This window comes from Tamandua tetradactyla, chromosome 1 (genome assembly GCF_023851605.1).
Source record: "Tamandua tetradactyla isolate mTamTet1 chromosome 1, mTamTet1.pri, whole genome shotgun sequence".
Lineage (NCBI taxonomy): Eukaryota > Metazoa > Chordata > Mammalia > Pilosa > Myrmecophagidae > Tamandua > Tamandua tetradactyla.
Genome location: NC_135327.1, coordinates 206,846,239 through 206,861,595, shown reverse-complemented (window position 1 = coordinate 206,861,595; position 15,357 = coordinate 206,846,239). Strand labels below are relative to the sequence as shown.

Below are 15,357 nucleotides of genomic sequence, written 5' to 3'. Positions count from 1 at the left end.
TCTTTTTCACATTTCAAAGTGTGTCACATTTGTTGTTGTAAGTAATAAATATAATGTTACAGACGAATTTTCTTAGCGTACATGGGTAAGTATATATTCCTATTTAAAGACTTTTCAGTTGCGGTACCTTAGGAATATATTGCCTAAATATTCACTGGTGTGTATAGAATCCTTAAACACATGTATTAATGACACTGCCTTTATTAGTGAGAGGAAAGAATCTTAACATGGTAATTGTAGAAACTGGACTCATTGATTTCAGCCTTTCCCTGAGAATGCCCCCTTGCTTTCATAGGCATGTGTCTAGGCAGCAGCAGTTGCCCGCTAGCAAATTATAGACCAGACAGTGAACGGACCCGATTTAACTTCACTAGCCAATTGTTCTTCTTGACCTCAGTGAAGCAGAACACTAGTGACCTTAGGACACCCTTGAGAAAGGGACGTTCACTGCTTCATTGGTTCTCTGAGCCCTGTTGAGAATGAGGCACCTGAGACAGTATGGATGAGAAGGCTCCCTTTGCCAATGACAACTTCTGTTTTAAGAATTAGAGGTGGGATCAAGACTGATACACAATCCAGAGGCTTTTCCCAATAGTGCAGTGCATCTTTTAAAGTTGTGAAATAGAGTAATTTCCTCTGTACCTTTATCCTTTTTCATGGCTTAAAATTGGGTCTCTGCATCATGAATCTGTTCATGCAGCAGAATGTACTTATGGTGCAAAGCAATTGTCTTAGGTCTTCTAGGTGGTCCACAGTCTTCAAGGTCGTCCACCTGTTTTTGATGGCTGTAGAGGCGGATATTGAGCTCTAGTTTCATGACCATTTTGTATTGTTGTAGCATGATTCAGACTATGATGGTACCTAAAAACCAGTTCATCTGTCCCACGGTTCCTATTTTTCAGGAGTACCAGTAAGTAGCCGAGTATCAGCAAAAATTCAACAGCTTGTCAATACCCTCAAACGGCCTAAACGACCTCCTTTAAGAGAATTCTTTGTGGATGACTTTGAAGAATTGTTAGAAGGTAAAAGAACACTTTACCCCACCCACTCTCTTTCATGTGTTCCTATGATTCCATAAGCTATAATGATATTTATTTTTCTATAAAGATCATTTTACTTTTTGAAGGACAGCAACCTTGGCATTCACTAAAATGATAGAAGTCTAGATAAGAAAAGTAAGCACGGTTCCCAAATGGCCATTACACTAAGTACTGGCACAGTTGGAGAGATATCCAAATTGATTATTTGTTATGTTACCCTCAGCAGAATGTGATTTTGTTCTCTGAACCAAGACTGTTTTTCAAGGGTAACATTACAGAAATGCAGGTAAGCCGTAGAGAAGGCTTAACTTTTCGCAAAACAGTACTCTCTGAATGAGTTTGTGTAAGAGGAAGGCCAGGTGAGACATGGTATAGTGGACTTCTCCATTTCCTATGACTCTTATAAATGCAGGATCTGACATCTTAGTCCCTGAATACTTGTACGCTCTTTAAAACTAACAATTTAAAGTTGAAGCAAAAGAGCAAGTTTGCTTTTCCTATCAAAACCAAACTACATTATTTTCTTATCCTCTATAACACAAGTAAAACAAGCTGATTTTCTTGCCCACCGGTGGAAATTTTCAGTCATAAACTATAAGAGAAACCAGAACTGGAAGAAAAAATCTGTTTCTCCCTTATCTAAATTAAACAATTGGGCAGATTGTGTTTCACCATGAGGCATTTATTTCAGTTTTACTCATGAAAATACATTCAGTATCATAGTGATTGTAGCAAATTTAAAATTAAATGTGCATCTCAGTATCTAAGGACAGAATACAATTTAGCAAGATTTACACTCTTTGGAGTCCACAACAGCACATGTTGAAAACTGAAATTTTAGACAGGGATTTAATCCTAGACTTCAAATATATTAAAATGTTTAATTTTACCTGGTATCAGTTTGTAAATGTACCCACATCTACCTACCTTCTCCATCCTGACATTGTCTTTAGAAATTTTAAAGAATTAAATACTTCCTTTATGTCCATGAAGCTAATATATCAATTACAAGATTGATTTTAGACATTATGTGCATGTTTTCTGTCAGCTAATGATTATAGCTCCTTTTAAAAGAATAAAAAAAGTAATCGTGCTAATGTGAATGTAGGTGGTTTTAAACTTTTTGTATTCAAATGTATTTAGTTCAACAACCAGATCCAAATCAACCAAAGCCAGAGGGAGCCCAGATGTTGGCGATGCGTGGGGAGCAGCTGGGTGTGGTCACAAATTGGCCACCGTCTTTAGAAGCTGCCTTACAGCGATGGGGGACCATTTCGCCAAAGGCCCCTTGCTTAACCACTATGGACACAAATGGAAAACCACTGTACATCCTAACTTATGGTAATTGTATAAGGTGTTATTTCCATTGTTGTTTATGTCTGTACTGACTTGACTTATTCTTATACACATTTTACCAGTGCTTTTCTATTAACTTTCCACATTATAATCCAGTCAGATTTTTAGTTACATATGGGCTTAAATCTGTGGCTATCACCATCTCTACCAATAATTTGAGAAGAGAATGAATGAAGTGCAAATTAGATTATTTTTTGATAGCTTTATTTTTCTTCAAATGAGATAGAGATATTACATGCAGGAGACCTGGGTTTGATTCCTGGACCATGCACCCAAAAAAAAAAAAAAAAAATGGAGATATTAATTTTGAATAGAAAATCTAGCTCATGTTAATTGTTTTCAAATGAGAATATATAGTCTAAATATAATATAAATTATATATATAATCCAAAACTATACCAAGGCAAATTTTGTTTGCATCATAGTATAATGATCAAGAGCCAGGTCTTGGTTTCAACACAGACCTGAGTTCTGCTCCTTTTAGTTCGAGTTCCCATATCTAAGTTTCTGCCCTGAAGTGGACATTAAGATGGCACTATAGAAAAGATATAGTGAGATGATGCACCGAGAATCTTGTATAGGACCTAGCATATATGAGGGCTCAGGAAATAGTAGCAGTTCTCGATTTAGGTTTTGCTTATAGAATATATTCAAACTTTTAAATTTAGTATCTAATCATTTTTAATACACTTCTATATATGAAGAATGCATGTTTTGTTTTGGTCTGCTTTTTCATAACTTAAATATAGACTATGTTTAACTTCATATATCTGATACTATTTATTAGAGTTGGTTGAAATACTTATATCCGAGTAAGGAAAGTGGCTTTTCAGTCACAAGATAATGTGAATGAGTTTATTCTCTTTTTAAGAACCTTAATGTTTTGCTAGAAAGTAAATGGCTTTTAGGATGGCTAATTTATATTGGTGCTGCCTTATATTTCTTGTACAGAAGGAAGTAAAATTTTTAAGGAAAATTATTTGGTTGAATTATGGCAAGTTATTTATTAAATGTGCTTTGAGTTAAAACTATAAATGGGTCCAAAATTAGTGGTCATAACTCTAATAAGATATTGGATTTTACCTCTTGGAATGTGATATTCTTGATGTATATCTAAAGACTTTGATTTCCATCATTCGGAAGAAACAATGTCTTGTTTCCAAAACTTTTTCATAAAGGAAGAGAAACAAGCCTTTCTTCATTTCTTCATGCAATACAATTAATGCAAACTGTAAGCTTTTGTTATGTAGTTAACTGTACCAGAACAGTTTCCTTTCTCTTTGTTCCTTGGATAAAGGAGTGTGGAGAAAGCATATCATACTAGGTCCTTCAGCTTAGCAAAGAAACTGACCTACTAACTAAAAGATTAAAATGGGCTCATATTCTTTCTACGTGTATGAGGTAGATTACTTTTGGTTTTTCTTTCATTTTTGTTTTTATGACATACTGTTCAAGTAGGGAAAAAATCTGTTTCTGCATCAGCAGCTGAGGTCAAAAGCCAGGTGTTATGTTAAATAGTGGAATGTAATTGGGGTCCAGCTTTTCTGGAACTGAGAGACCCCTGGAGTTACCAGCTATAGACTCAGTCATTATCCTGGCCATGGAAGTCTCATTGACAGAAATGGAATTCAAGTTTAGGAGCATATGGAATTTGAGAACATATGTTTCCTAGTTCTTTTGTTTTTTATGGCTTCATTAGATAATGTTAGATGTATAAGGAGTATGTTATCCATGACAAAACGTAACTTTTACATTTCGAATGGGAAAAAAAAAGATTAAAACAGTGGTTGTGTTTTATAGAAAATGGTTAAAATTGCTTTTAACTTCAATAGTGTTAGTGCATTAATACAGTTTCTAAGACATAGACTACTTTTTAAAAAGCTCTTAGAAGCTTAAGGTGCTAAGACTAGGTTGCAAAAGGCCTTTATCTATTCAAGAACTTGTATTCGGTTTTATTTTTTTACTTGGGCAGGCTCTGGGAAACAAACCCGGGTCTCCGGCACAGCAGGCAAGAATTCTGCCACTGAGCCACCAGTGTACCGCCCTGTATTAGGTTTTTAAGTCATTTTTATTCCATTGCAGCCATTTACCTGGAAAATGGGTGGAAGTATTTGGCACTAGAGGAAAACAGGGAATTGAAATCTACAAGATCTTCAGAGCCCATCATTATTTCTGAAGTTTTTTTTAAATGTCTTATTTTTAATCCTTCTTTTGTGGTAATTTTTTCTAGTGTTCAGAATTATTCAAAATATTTACAATGATCTTCTTCCAAACCTAAGGATTCCTCTCTAAAAACCTTAGAACCGTCTAGGAAAATTTCAAGTTGAGAAATTTAGGGCTTGGGAAAGAAAGGGTATTGAGTTTTCAAATGAATCTGCTAGAACTGGTTGATGTACTCTTTACATTCCATTACAAGACATAAGAAGGGACACATTGATTAAAAAATGTATCATTTTGCACAACTTAAAATAGCAGTGATAGCTACTGCTTTAGTGAGCTCTACCTGACTTTACTCCTTAGAAATATTCCTCCATAATTTTTGTGACAGTAATTGGGCTTTTTGCACATGAAGAGTAATTTTGTTTTGTATTTGGTACTTTATGCAAATATTCATGCTTCTCTGATTTTATAAGTCAGAATTGCTGAGTCTTATTTCTCATTTTGATTCCAGGGACTCAAAACAATTTGAATGCTTAAAATGAAAAAAGCTTTGGGTAAACTTTATTAAATCTATAGAGAGGATTTCTCAAGACCCTGCCACAACTTCCGTGGGTGTTTAATATTAAGCTGATAGCCTTGTGACAACACAAGTACCATCAGCTCTCTCTTTCACCAGAAACAAAAGCAGGAGACATTCCTAAAGTTTGGTTTTAAATTTTTCTTCATTTTTTTCTCTCTTCTGGAACTTTGTTTTTAAGAACCTCTGCTCTTCTCTGCTTTCATTTTAAAGTTTTGTTTTCTATTCCTCATCACCTGTTGCCCTTTTTCTTTGTTGTCCCCAATAAGAGTTACTGAGAGCACATATACTAAAAGGAAAATGGATGCATCTAATAGCATTTCATTTGGAGGATTAATATATATAAAGTTTGATGTACACATATATACATAACCAAAAATGCAAGTGTATAATCCAGTTACTTGTATCTTTATAATTTTTGTTGATAGGCAAACTGTGGACAAGAAGTATGAAGGTTGCGTATAACATTCTGCATAAATTAGGTACAAAGCAAGAACCTATGGTGCGACCTGGTGATAGGGTAAGTACAATTTAAATTATTGGGTTTCTAAAATACATTGAGGAAGCGATACCTACTGTTTTAAATTCTAGAGTTCAACCTATCCTAATACTACTACAGCTAAATATGCCTTCCTTAACATTTGCTGTGAACCAGGAGTAATTACGTGTAACAAGTCCTTTAATCTTATCAGCAACTCAGCAATCTAAGGTGTATTTCTTCCATTTTATAGATGAGGGCACTCAGGCTTAGACAGGTTAAGTATCAAGTTATTCGATGATGATATTATAACTAGTAAGTGACATAGCCAAAACTCATTTCCACCTCTGTCAGATTCCAAATCCCATATTTTTAAGCATGGGATTAAGAGACATCTATTGTCTCCTTTAAAAAACCAGCTTATTTTGAAATACTTTCAAACATGCAAAACAGTTACAAAAGTAATAAAGTCCCAAACATAGAATTCTAACATACTTCTCTCTCTCCAAATACCCAGATCAACCAGTTTTAATACCTTTGCTGTATCATTCTATCTGTCCATCAAACTATCAGTCCGTCTGTCTGTCTATGTATCAGTTCATTTTCTGAACACATGAGGGCATTGTCTTCTATTTTTGAAATATGCTTGTATCGTCTACCAGGGCATAAAGGACATTTATGGTATTTAAGCTTTTTGTTAGTTTGTTTAATTAGTGAGGCATATTTTCGGCAGCAAACTGTAGCCACCATTTCCCTCTCAGTGTTAATTTCTTGATATGGACTTCTGTCTTTCATTGGAAAGCAGAGTTTTATTTTGTTCTTATTGCAGTCTGGTAAATTGTAGATGACAATACTTTCAAACCTTTGGGACAGTTGCAAAATCATAAAGCCCCAAACACAATTCCAACATATTCTTAACCTCCAGATACCCAGATTGACCAATTTTAATATTTTACCACCTTTGCTGTATCAATATTCTGTCTGTCCACCAAGCTATCAGTACATCTGTCTGTGTATTTATCAGTCCATTTTCTGAACACTTGAGTGTATTGTCTCCTATTTTTGAAACAGGCTTGTGTTATCTACTTGAGTGCACAGGATAATAATGATACTTAAGCCCTTTTTGTTTGTTTGTTTAATATTAGTGAGACACATTTTGGTCACAAACTGTGGCTACTGTTTCCTTCGCATGTTAATTTCTTGATATGGCCTGTTGTCTTCCGTTGGAAAGCAGATTTTTATTTTGTTCTTATTGCACTCTGGTAAGTTGCAGATGACAGGTATTAGTATTTCCATTTGAATATTAGGCCCAGAGTAGTTTAAAAACATACCTGAGCTTTACATTTCACTTGTGACGTGAGCTAGATCTGGAACTCAAGTTTCTTGCCTTCCAATATGATGGTGCCTTTTTTTTTACTACATACCACTGTGTCCCCGAGAGATGTCAACATTGGGTTATCATAACTGCACTCAAAGGATTCTGGATGACTTCTATACACACACCATTGTTCTAGTTTTCTAGTTGCTAGGATGCAATATACCAGAAACAGAATAACTTTTAAAAAGGGGAATTTAATAAATTGCTAGTTTACAGTTCTAAGCCTAGAAAATGTCCCAATTAAAGCAGGGTTATAGAGATGTCCAATCAAAGGCATCCAGGGAAAGATACCTTGGTTCAAGAAGGCTGATAAAGTTCAGGGTTTCTCTCTCAAGTGGAAAGACACGTGGTGAACATGGTCAGGGTTCCTCTCTCATCTGGAAGGGCACATAGCAAACATGGGGTCATCTGCTAGCTTCTTCTCCTGACTTCCTGTTTCATGAAGCTCCCTGGGAGGCATTTTCCTTCTTCATCTCCAAAGGTCGCTGGTGGACTCTGCTTCATGGTGCTAAAGGATTCTCTGCTCTCTCCAAATCTCTCTGATTCTCCAAAATGTTTCCTCTTTTATAGGACTCGAGAAACTTATCAAGACCCACCCAAATGTGTGGAGACATGTCGTCACCTAATACAGTTTAACAACCACTCTTGATTAAATCACATCTCTAGGGAGATGATCTGATTACATTTCAAACATACAGTATTGAATAGGGATTATTCTACCTTTATGAAATGGAATTTTGATTAAAACATGACTTTTCTAGGGTACATACATCCTTTCAAACTAGCACAATCAGTTTGGAGCATCATAACCCAACAGGGGCACGAACTATGATTTACTTAAGAGATATTATGAAAACATGGCCCCATTAGGGGGAATTTTTAACAGACTGCTGTCAGCTCTAGCATTCTGTGATGGATTGTGATTCTTTCTAAATTTTAGTGGAATAAGTTTGGCCTCTAGCTTTTTAAAAAATGTGTACGGTTGTTACAATCGATGAGACTATTACTATAATTTTACTGTTAACCATAGCCCATAGTTTACATTAGGGTTCACTATCATACAGTCCTCAGGTTGTTTATTGAAGTTTTTGTTGTTGTTGTTCTAGCAATATATATACCACCTAAAATTTCACCTTTTAACCACATTCAGATAAATAGTTCAGTGGTTTTATTTTATTATTATTGTTCCTTTTAAGAACAAGTGTTTTGTGTTTGCACATGATGCTGCATCATGTTTCCTGGCCCCTGGGTAGCTAAGAGGCTTTATCTGCAGCTCCCACGGCCACTGACAGTATTTAGGGGACAGTACAAAGAGGGCATTTGTATTTTCCCATCAGTGGTTTTCTTTGCATACACAGTGTTGTGTTACTACTATACATTAGCAAAATTTTTCTATCCCTCCCAAATAGAAACTCTGCATCAGTTAATAATTAACTTCATTAACTTAGAGATCTCACCCTATCTCTAGCTTTAAAAGTCAGTTGTCATGTAATATTTCCCCATCTGCAAGTTGGATCACAGTCTTCTTAATAGATTAGTTTTTAAAAAATAAATGTGTAGAATGGCCTCCAGAATCTTGAAATATCTGTACAATCGTAGTTACAGAATAAACTGCCTTTTTTTTTCAACTAAGATGTTAGTAGGAATTTCGAGGGCACATTTTGGTAGAATAAAATGTGTAAACAGATTTTGGCAGGGATGATGGGTTGGCTTGTGTATGAGGCCTATTTCTGTACATTTTCCCTTAAAAAAACTGTTCATGTGGCTAGCATCTGGCACTTGTATAGGAATACTTATTAAATATACATAATTATAGTCTTCAGTTGATAGCAACCTGCTGTTGCAATATATAGGATTCTTTGTCCTCTTTGAAAATCATTTTTGAATAAAATATAATTTTCTCCAGAATAATGAGCTTTCAGTCCTTAGCATAAAAATTATAGACACTTTTCACGTGGATGACCCTGTTAATGTAATTTGGGGAGTATCTTCTTGGGCTTTCAAAAAGACATTTATATAAATGCCTAAAGCTAAATAGTTTATTCAGAATATGTGTTAGGAGCCATGGAAAATACAAAGATGCATCACATATGAAGCTTGCCTCCAAGAAGCTTATGGTATTTACAAAATGTAAATGTATTAAATGCCTTTTATATGAATTGGAAGGTGATAAAGGCTCCCAAAAGAAGTACTAAGAGAAATAGCTGAACCGTTTGGGAAGGAGAGAGATCTTTTTCATTTTGATGAACATCTGGGAATTTGAGAAGGCTTCTTGGGGGGAAAAAAGTAAGCATGTGAGAAATCCCGGAATGGGCCAGGTCCCAGCGTCAAGGGATTAAGAAAGCCTTCTTTTGACCAAAAAGGGAAAGAGAGAAATGAGACAAAATAAAGTTTCAGTGGCTGAGAGGTTTCAGAGTCAAGAGGTTATCCTGGAGGTTATTCTTATGCCTTAAACAGATATCCCTTTTTAGTTTATGGTATATTGGAGTGGATGAAGAAAAGTACCCGAAACTGTAGGGTCGTGTTAGGGTCGTGTTCCAGTAACCTTGACTCTCTTTTATTTTATTTTATTTTTTTAAACTAATATTTTAGATATTTGAAATAGTTGTATTTGAAATACAGCTGCATTCACAGCTTGCAAAATGAATGGAAATGGTTGTACATCAAGAGATTTATACCAATGATTGTCATCTTATAAGTAAATTCAAGCTATTAGATAGGCTTACAATATGGAGTCACTTTTTAAGTCATCATGTTCACTCCAAAGGCCTTCATTTTCTGCAATTAAGTTGTGTTTTTGCTTGGCTATATGACACAGCGACAAACACTTTAATGGCTTCACTGCAGCCTATAAACAAGATTTCTGACACTGGGCTCCAGCTTTATTTCCTAATGTCTTCTGGGAGGGCAAGCGTCTGCGAGACCCGCAAGTCCTGCTCACATTATGCTGGATGTAGTCTGCCTGGGTTGAGTCCTGAACCCCCTCTGTGGGTGGGGATCCTGCTCATATTATGCTGGATGTACTGCCTGGGTTGAGTCCTGAACCCCCTCTGTGGGTGGGAAGAGGGGAAAGTGAACAGGACCACAAACTCCGAAGTAGGATCTTCAGTTTTTATTTTTTCTGATTGAGATGTAATTCACTCACCATAACATTCATAGCTTTTCAGTGGCAGTATATTCAGAGTTCCGCAGCCATCACTCAATCTAATATCAGAACATCTTCATCACCCCGAAAGGGGACCCTGCCCCAACAGTGCTATCCCCTCCTCCCAGCCTCTGGAAACCACTCATCTACTTTCTGTCTTATGGATCTACCTATCGTGGGCATTTCATATAAATGGAATCATATGATATGTGGCCTTTTGTATCTGCCTTCTTTTACTTAACATAATGTTCTCAAGGATCATCCGTGTTGTAGCATTTATCACTACTTCATTCCTTTCTACAGCTGAATAATATTCCATTATATGGATATATCACATTTTGTTCATCTTTTCATTAGTTCCTGGACGTTTGGGTTGTTTCTACTTGTTGATCATTCTCAACAATGAGTAGCCTGGATTCTTGAAGACGATTGTATAAAGATATAAGGTTTACCATGTGACTGTGTGATTGTGAACCTTGTGTCTGATGCCCCTTTTATACAGGGTATGGACAGATGAGTAAAAAAATATGAATAAATAAAGAAGAGGGGGGAAAAAAGGTAAAATAAATTGGGTAGATTGGAACACCTAGTGGTCAATGAGAAGGAGGAGTAAGGGGCATGGGATGTATGAGTTTTTTTCCATTTTCTTTTTATTTCTTTTTCTGGAGTGATGCAAGTGTTCTAAAAAAAATGAACACAGTGATGAATACACAGATATATGTTGATATTGGGGGCCATTGAGTACACCATGTATAGAATGTATGTGAGTAAAGATTTCTCAATAAAAATATTTTTAAAAGAAGTAAGCATGTGAGAACTCTTGGCCAAATACTGGGACTAGTTAGAAAGTCTGTTGTATGTACAAGGAACAGCAAGTCATTCATTAGACTATAGGGAAGGGTGTATGAAGAGCAATGGAAAGAAAGTTTAGGAAATAGATTGGAATTAGTTTAACACGAATGACCTTAATCCAAAGCTAAGGTGTGTGGTCGTTCAGCTGCTGATTAGTTGATGCCACTTCTTCTCTGTGGATTGTTAGGTACAAGGAAATATTAAGAGATAAGATAATTAAATGAAGTCTAAGAGTTTATAAAAATTACACATCTTTAAACTTCTACAGTATTGCAGTGCGATCACTGTGGCATCTAAGGATTTGTAACTGATTCAAATAAAAAAGAAATCTTAATATAAAATGTAGAAGGGCAGACTCCTTAAAACAGATTGAAAAAAACTTGCAGTTGTGAGTCTAGGAGCATTTCCTCAATTACAGTGAAATGAAATGTTTATTACAGCTGAGTGATGTATTATTGTCACATAACTATCTCACAAAATTTCTAATGCCTGAGCCACAGTGATACTCTATCACCTGCAATTAATACTCAAGCTCTCTTATGCTAATAATGTTCCACTTAGATTTTAAGATCAAGCAAGGCATATGGCTTTGCCAATTTAATTATATAAAATTTTCTTGATTAATTTTTTCTTTTCAAAACAATGTAAAGGACATCATTTCACTTTTTTACAGTGAATTTGTAAATATAGTTTTTTGTATCCATATCCACCTATCAGTGAAAATATGAAAATACCAAAACCTAAAAAGGCTTATGTGACTTTTTGGTAATGATGTTTTAGATAAATCAATTTAATCATCAGCTGGAATCATGAAGTATCAAATTTACATTTTGCCATCTTGGTCATAAAATTATGATTAGTTCTTATAACTGTGGTTAAATTAAATACAAATATATAGAGAAATTATTCTTTGATTAAATCATTTCGTTGGTATTTTCACCCATCTCTTCCCTAAAACTTTATGATAGCTGTGTCCCCGTTACATGCTGCCATAGCCAATAGTATAAAAGGAGGTGAATAAATATTTTTCACAGTTTTACCCTGTACATTCTTGGGAAGCAAACTCTATTTTATCTTCTATGTGCATATATTCAGGGCCTCTGGGATAATGCATCACTTTGTATACAATCACTGGCTCTGGTTTGAGCATGCTAGGTTAGTACTTTAAAATATTTTTTATTTCCTTCTTGTCAACATGTAGTTGAAGAATAGAAAAATTTTGTCCTTGTGAGGCATAGTTAAGTAACCCATATGTTATTTTTTCTGATTTTAAAGACATTTTATTCACATTGTAGAAAATATGGTAAATAAAAACAAAATAAATATGAAAATCCTTGAATCTCACCATGTGGACATGACCTTTTAGCCTTTGCATATGTGAAGGACCTTTTCTGTCCATTGCTTTTATGTTGTTTAGAGCATACAATTTTATATTCTTTTATTCATTTTACTTTAAAACATAGCATTTTACAACATTTTAGTATAATTCTGTTGGATATATGGTATGGCATTATCAGCATTAACTTTAATGATAAAACAGTAGGAATTTAAATTCCTAGACAAAATTGATCTTGAGTTGAACAAATGGATTGAGAGCTAGAATGGGAACCAAACCTGACTCTTACACGCGGTATTGATCCCACAGTCTGGCTCTGGAAAGTCACTTATCTTTGTTATTATTATTATTATTTTAAAAGATGGGCAGGCACTGGGAACCGAACCCGAGTTTCTGGCATGGCAAGCAAGAACTCTGCCACTGAGCCACCAAGGCCTGCCCTATCTTTGCTATCTTAGTCTCTATTCTTAACGAAGATGTTACCCACCATAACTGGTATTCTAGGAAGAACAACAAGTCAATAATTAGCTAATCCTTTTTGAATAGGTACAACCATCAAATTCTGAAGGGAGCTTTTTCTTCTCCTTTTTAAATGTAGTTTGATCAACCTCCTTAAGGAGGTTTTGGTCTACTTCTGGGAAAGAAGTTGCACAGTGGTTTTAACCCTGAATCATTACAAACATGTAATGAAATATTGTTGCGTCATCAGATTCACATCTGAAAAACAGTTGGTGTCAATTCTCAGTTCACCGAGGGAAGTCTAACTCCGAGCCTATACTGTGATTAATGCAAGCCTCAGATAATTTTAAAGAATTCATTGGTTTGGTTCATATGTATATACATGCAAATAAATAATTTTATTCCTTGTTGAAGGTCTTCCTCTTCGTAGCCTAACATCTGACTGGGTGGTGTGGGGGAGAAATAAGGATTAGTATCTAATCAATAGTTAAATCACAGGTTTTTTTTTCAAATAGGAGACATAGTGGTACAAAATGGCTTTCTTTGTCCTTACAGTCTCTAACTTAACTGCTCTTAGTAAATGTTAAGAGTGCTGTATAGAAAAGAAATCTATATATGATCCCAAACTTAATTTTGTTTAAATCAACTACTCCATGTTACTAAATTGCCAACATGGTCAAATTTAAGATGTGGCCTGCTATGTTCTCTATTTGAATACTCTTATGCCAGTTTGCTTATTTAGCTACTGGGATAATTAGAATGTCTTATCCAACTCTTCATGGCACAATTAATAACTTCTAAGGCATTTTTTAAGAAAATATTGGCTAGCCCCCAAAATGAGGTAATGCAAAAATGATATGTATGTGCTAAATCATGGGATTTATACACTTAGGATAATAGAACAAACTTAATCATCCATAAGGAAGTCTCACACTAATGCTAAAGCAGTTTACTAGAGGAATGCATGTTAAAAATAGAAGCAAAGGTCTACAGAATATAAAGGAAAATCCGTAAATTGGATGAAATATTTGTTAAATGAAAAAGATAACATTAAAGGAAAAGTTTTACAAATTTGCATGTAAACATTAAATGTCTGCACAAATAAAAATAAATTAAAATAGAAAATATATCAAGTTCTTACATCAAATATTGCCAAGTTAATACTTACCAAATTTATAAAAATTGATGCAAATTTTAGAGAAAAATAAAAATATTAACAGATAAATGGGCAAGAGAAATGAATAATAGTTCATATGAGGATAACAGTTCATATGAGGAATAATAATTATAAACAATCACATAGAAAATTATTTTACCTTCCTCACTTATGGTCAAAGAATATAAATTATAATATGGTCATATTAAGGAATATCTGCCAACATTTAAAAAATTATAATATCTATTATTTGTTACCAACATTACTTGAAAGTAATTTAAATTGACCGTATTTTTAGAAATCCATGATTAACTTTATATTTTTGACCTAGTTATTTTATTCTTAGGAATTTAATTCTTAATAGAAGCTAAGATAGATGTTAGATGGATGGATGATATACATAGACTGATAAATAACAGAAAGCAAAAGCAACTGCATATACAATATTAATTAACTAATATGCTACTCTTACTGTTGACAGACAAAGGCTATGGATTCTTTTGCCCGATATGCTCAGTAACCAATTCCTGAGACACCGGGGCTTCCGAGAGAGAAAGAGTCTATTACCAGGCCCATAGTAGGATTGCAGGTGGCTTAGTGGCCCAAAATCTGTCTCCCCGAACTGTACTGATTCAGGTCATTTTATTAGAGGAAAACATGGGCAGCATTTAGGATAATGAGCCCAGTAGCCCCAGATGATATAATTAGAGGTGATCAGATTATTGAGCATGCGTAGATTGATTATATGCTTAGTCACAGAACATGTGTAGGAAAATGGCAGAGGATGAATAGGTGACTTGTAGGTTAAAGTCTAAGCTACTTCGCATGCCAGTACCTTTGGTTATCAAGATAACTTTGAATCTGGGGTGGGTTAGTTCTGGGTTTACCCAAGACCCTTCATTAATAAACATTAGGGGCAGTCTTTAGTGATTTCAAATCTCTAAATTTGGAAAACTGCATCACTGGGTGTAAATGAAGATTAATCACAAGGTTTTTACAATCACAGGGCAGAAGAGAAAGGCTATATCATCATTATCAGAGGTCAGGGAGCTGGATTATAGTGTAGAGATTTCAGGAATTTCCCTCTGTCTACTTCAATCTACCAGAAAGCAAAAAGGAATATCTATATAATGATACAGTAATCAAATAATCCCTTAAGGCCTGATTTCTCGGTTACAGTTTCTCACTCTCATTGGATAATTATCTATCAGTCTTGAGGGATATTTGACCAACAACTGTCTACCTGCTTCAGGGTTGGAGAGGGGCATTATTATTAAGGGGCAAAGGATGAAATGATGAAACCAGTTGTTGTTCTTGGGGAGTCCAGTGTCTCTGGGTTTCAGAGCTTTTCTGGCATTGGAACAATCTGGAGGTTTCAGGTCTCTGAAAAACAAAACTTAATAAGTAAAATATTATAGAG

At 35.0% G+C, this 15,357-nt stretch overlaps 1 protein-coding gene across 5 annotated transcripts in view; it reads left to right on the top strand.

The window, feature by feature from the left end:
- DIP2C (disco interacting protein 2 homolog C) overlaps nt 1-15,357 on the top strand; it is a 500,644-nt gene that overhangs the window by 339,952 nt on the left and 145,335 nt on the right. For all 5 annotated transcript variants that reach the window (XM_077151686.1, XM_077151685.1, XM_077151684.1 and 2 more), the window contains 3 exons: nt 903-1,022; nt 2,184-2,381; nt 5,562-5,653. In XM_077151686.1, the coding sequence (XP_077007801.1) occupies nt 903-1,022; nt 2,184-2,381; nt 5,562-5,653 (410 nt within the window). The remainder of the gene's footprint in view (nt 1-902; nt 1,023-2,183; nt 2,382-5,561; nt 5,654-15,357) is intronic.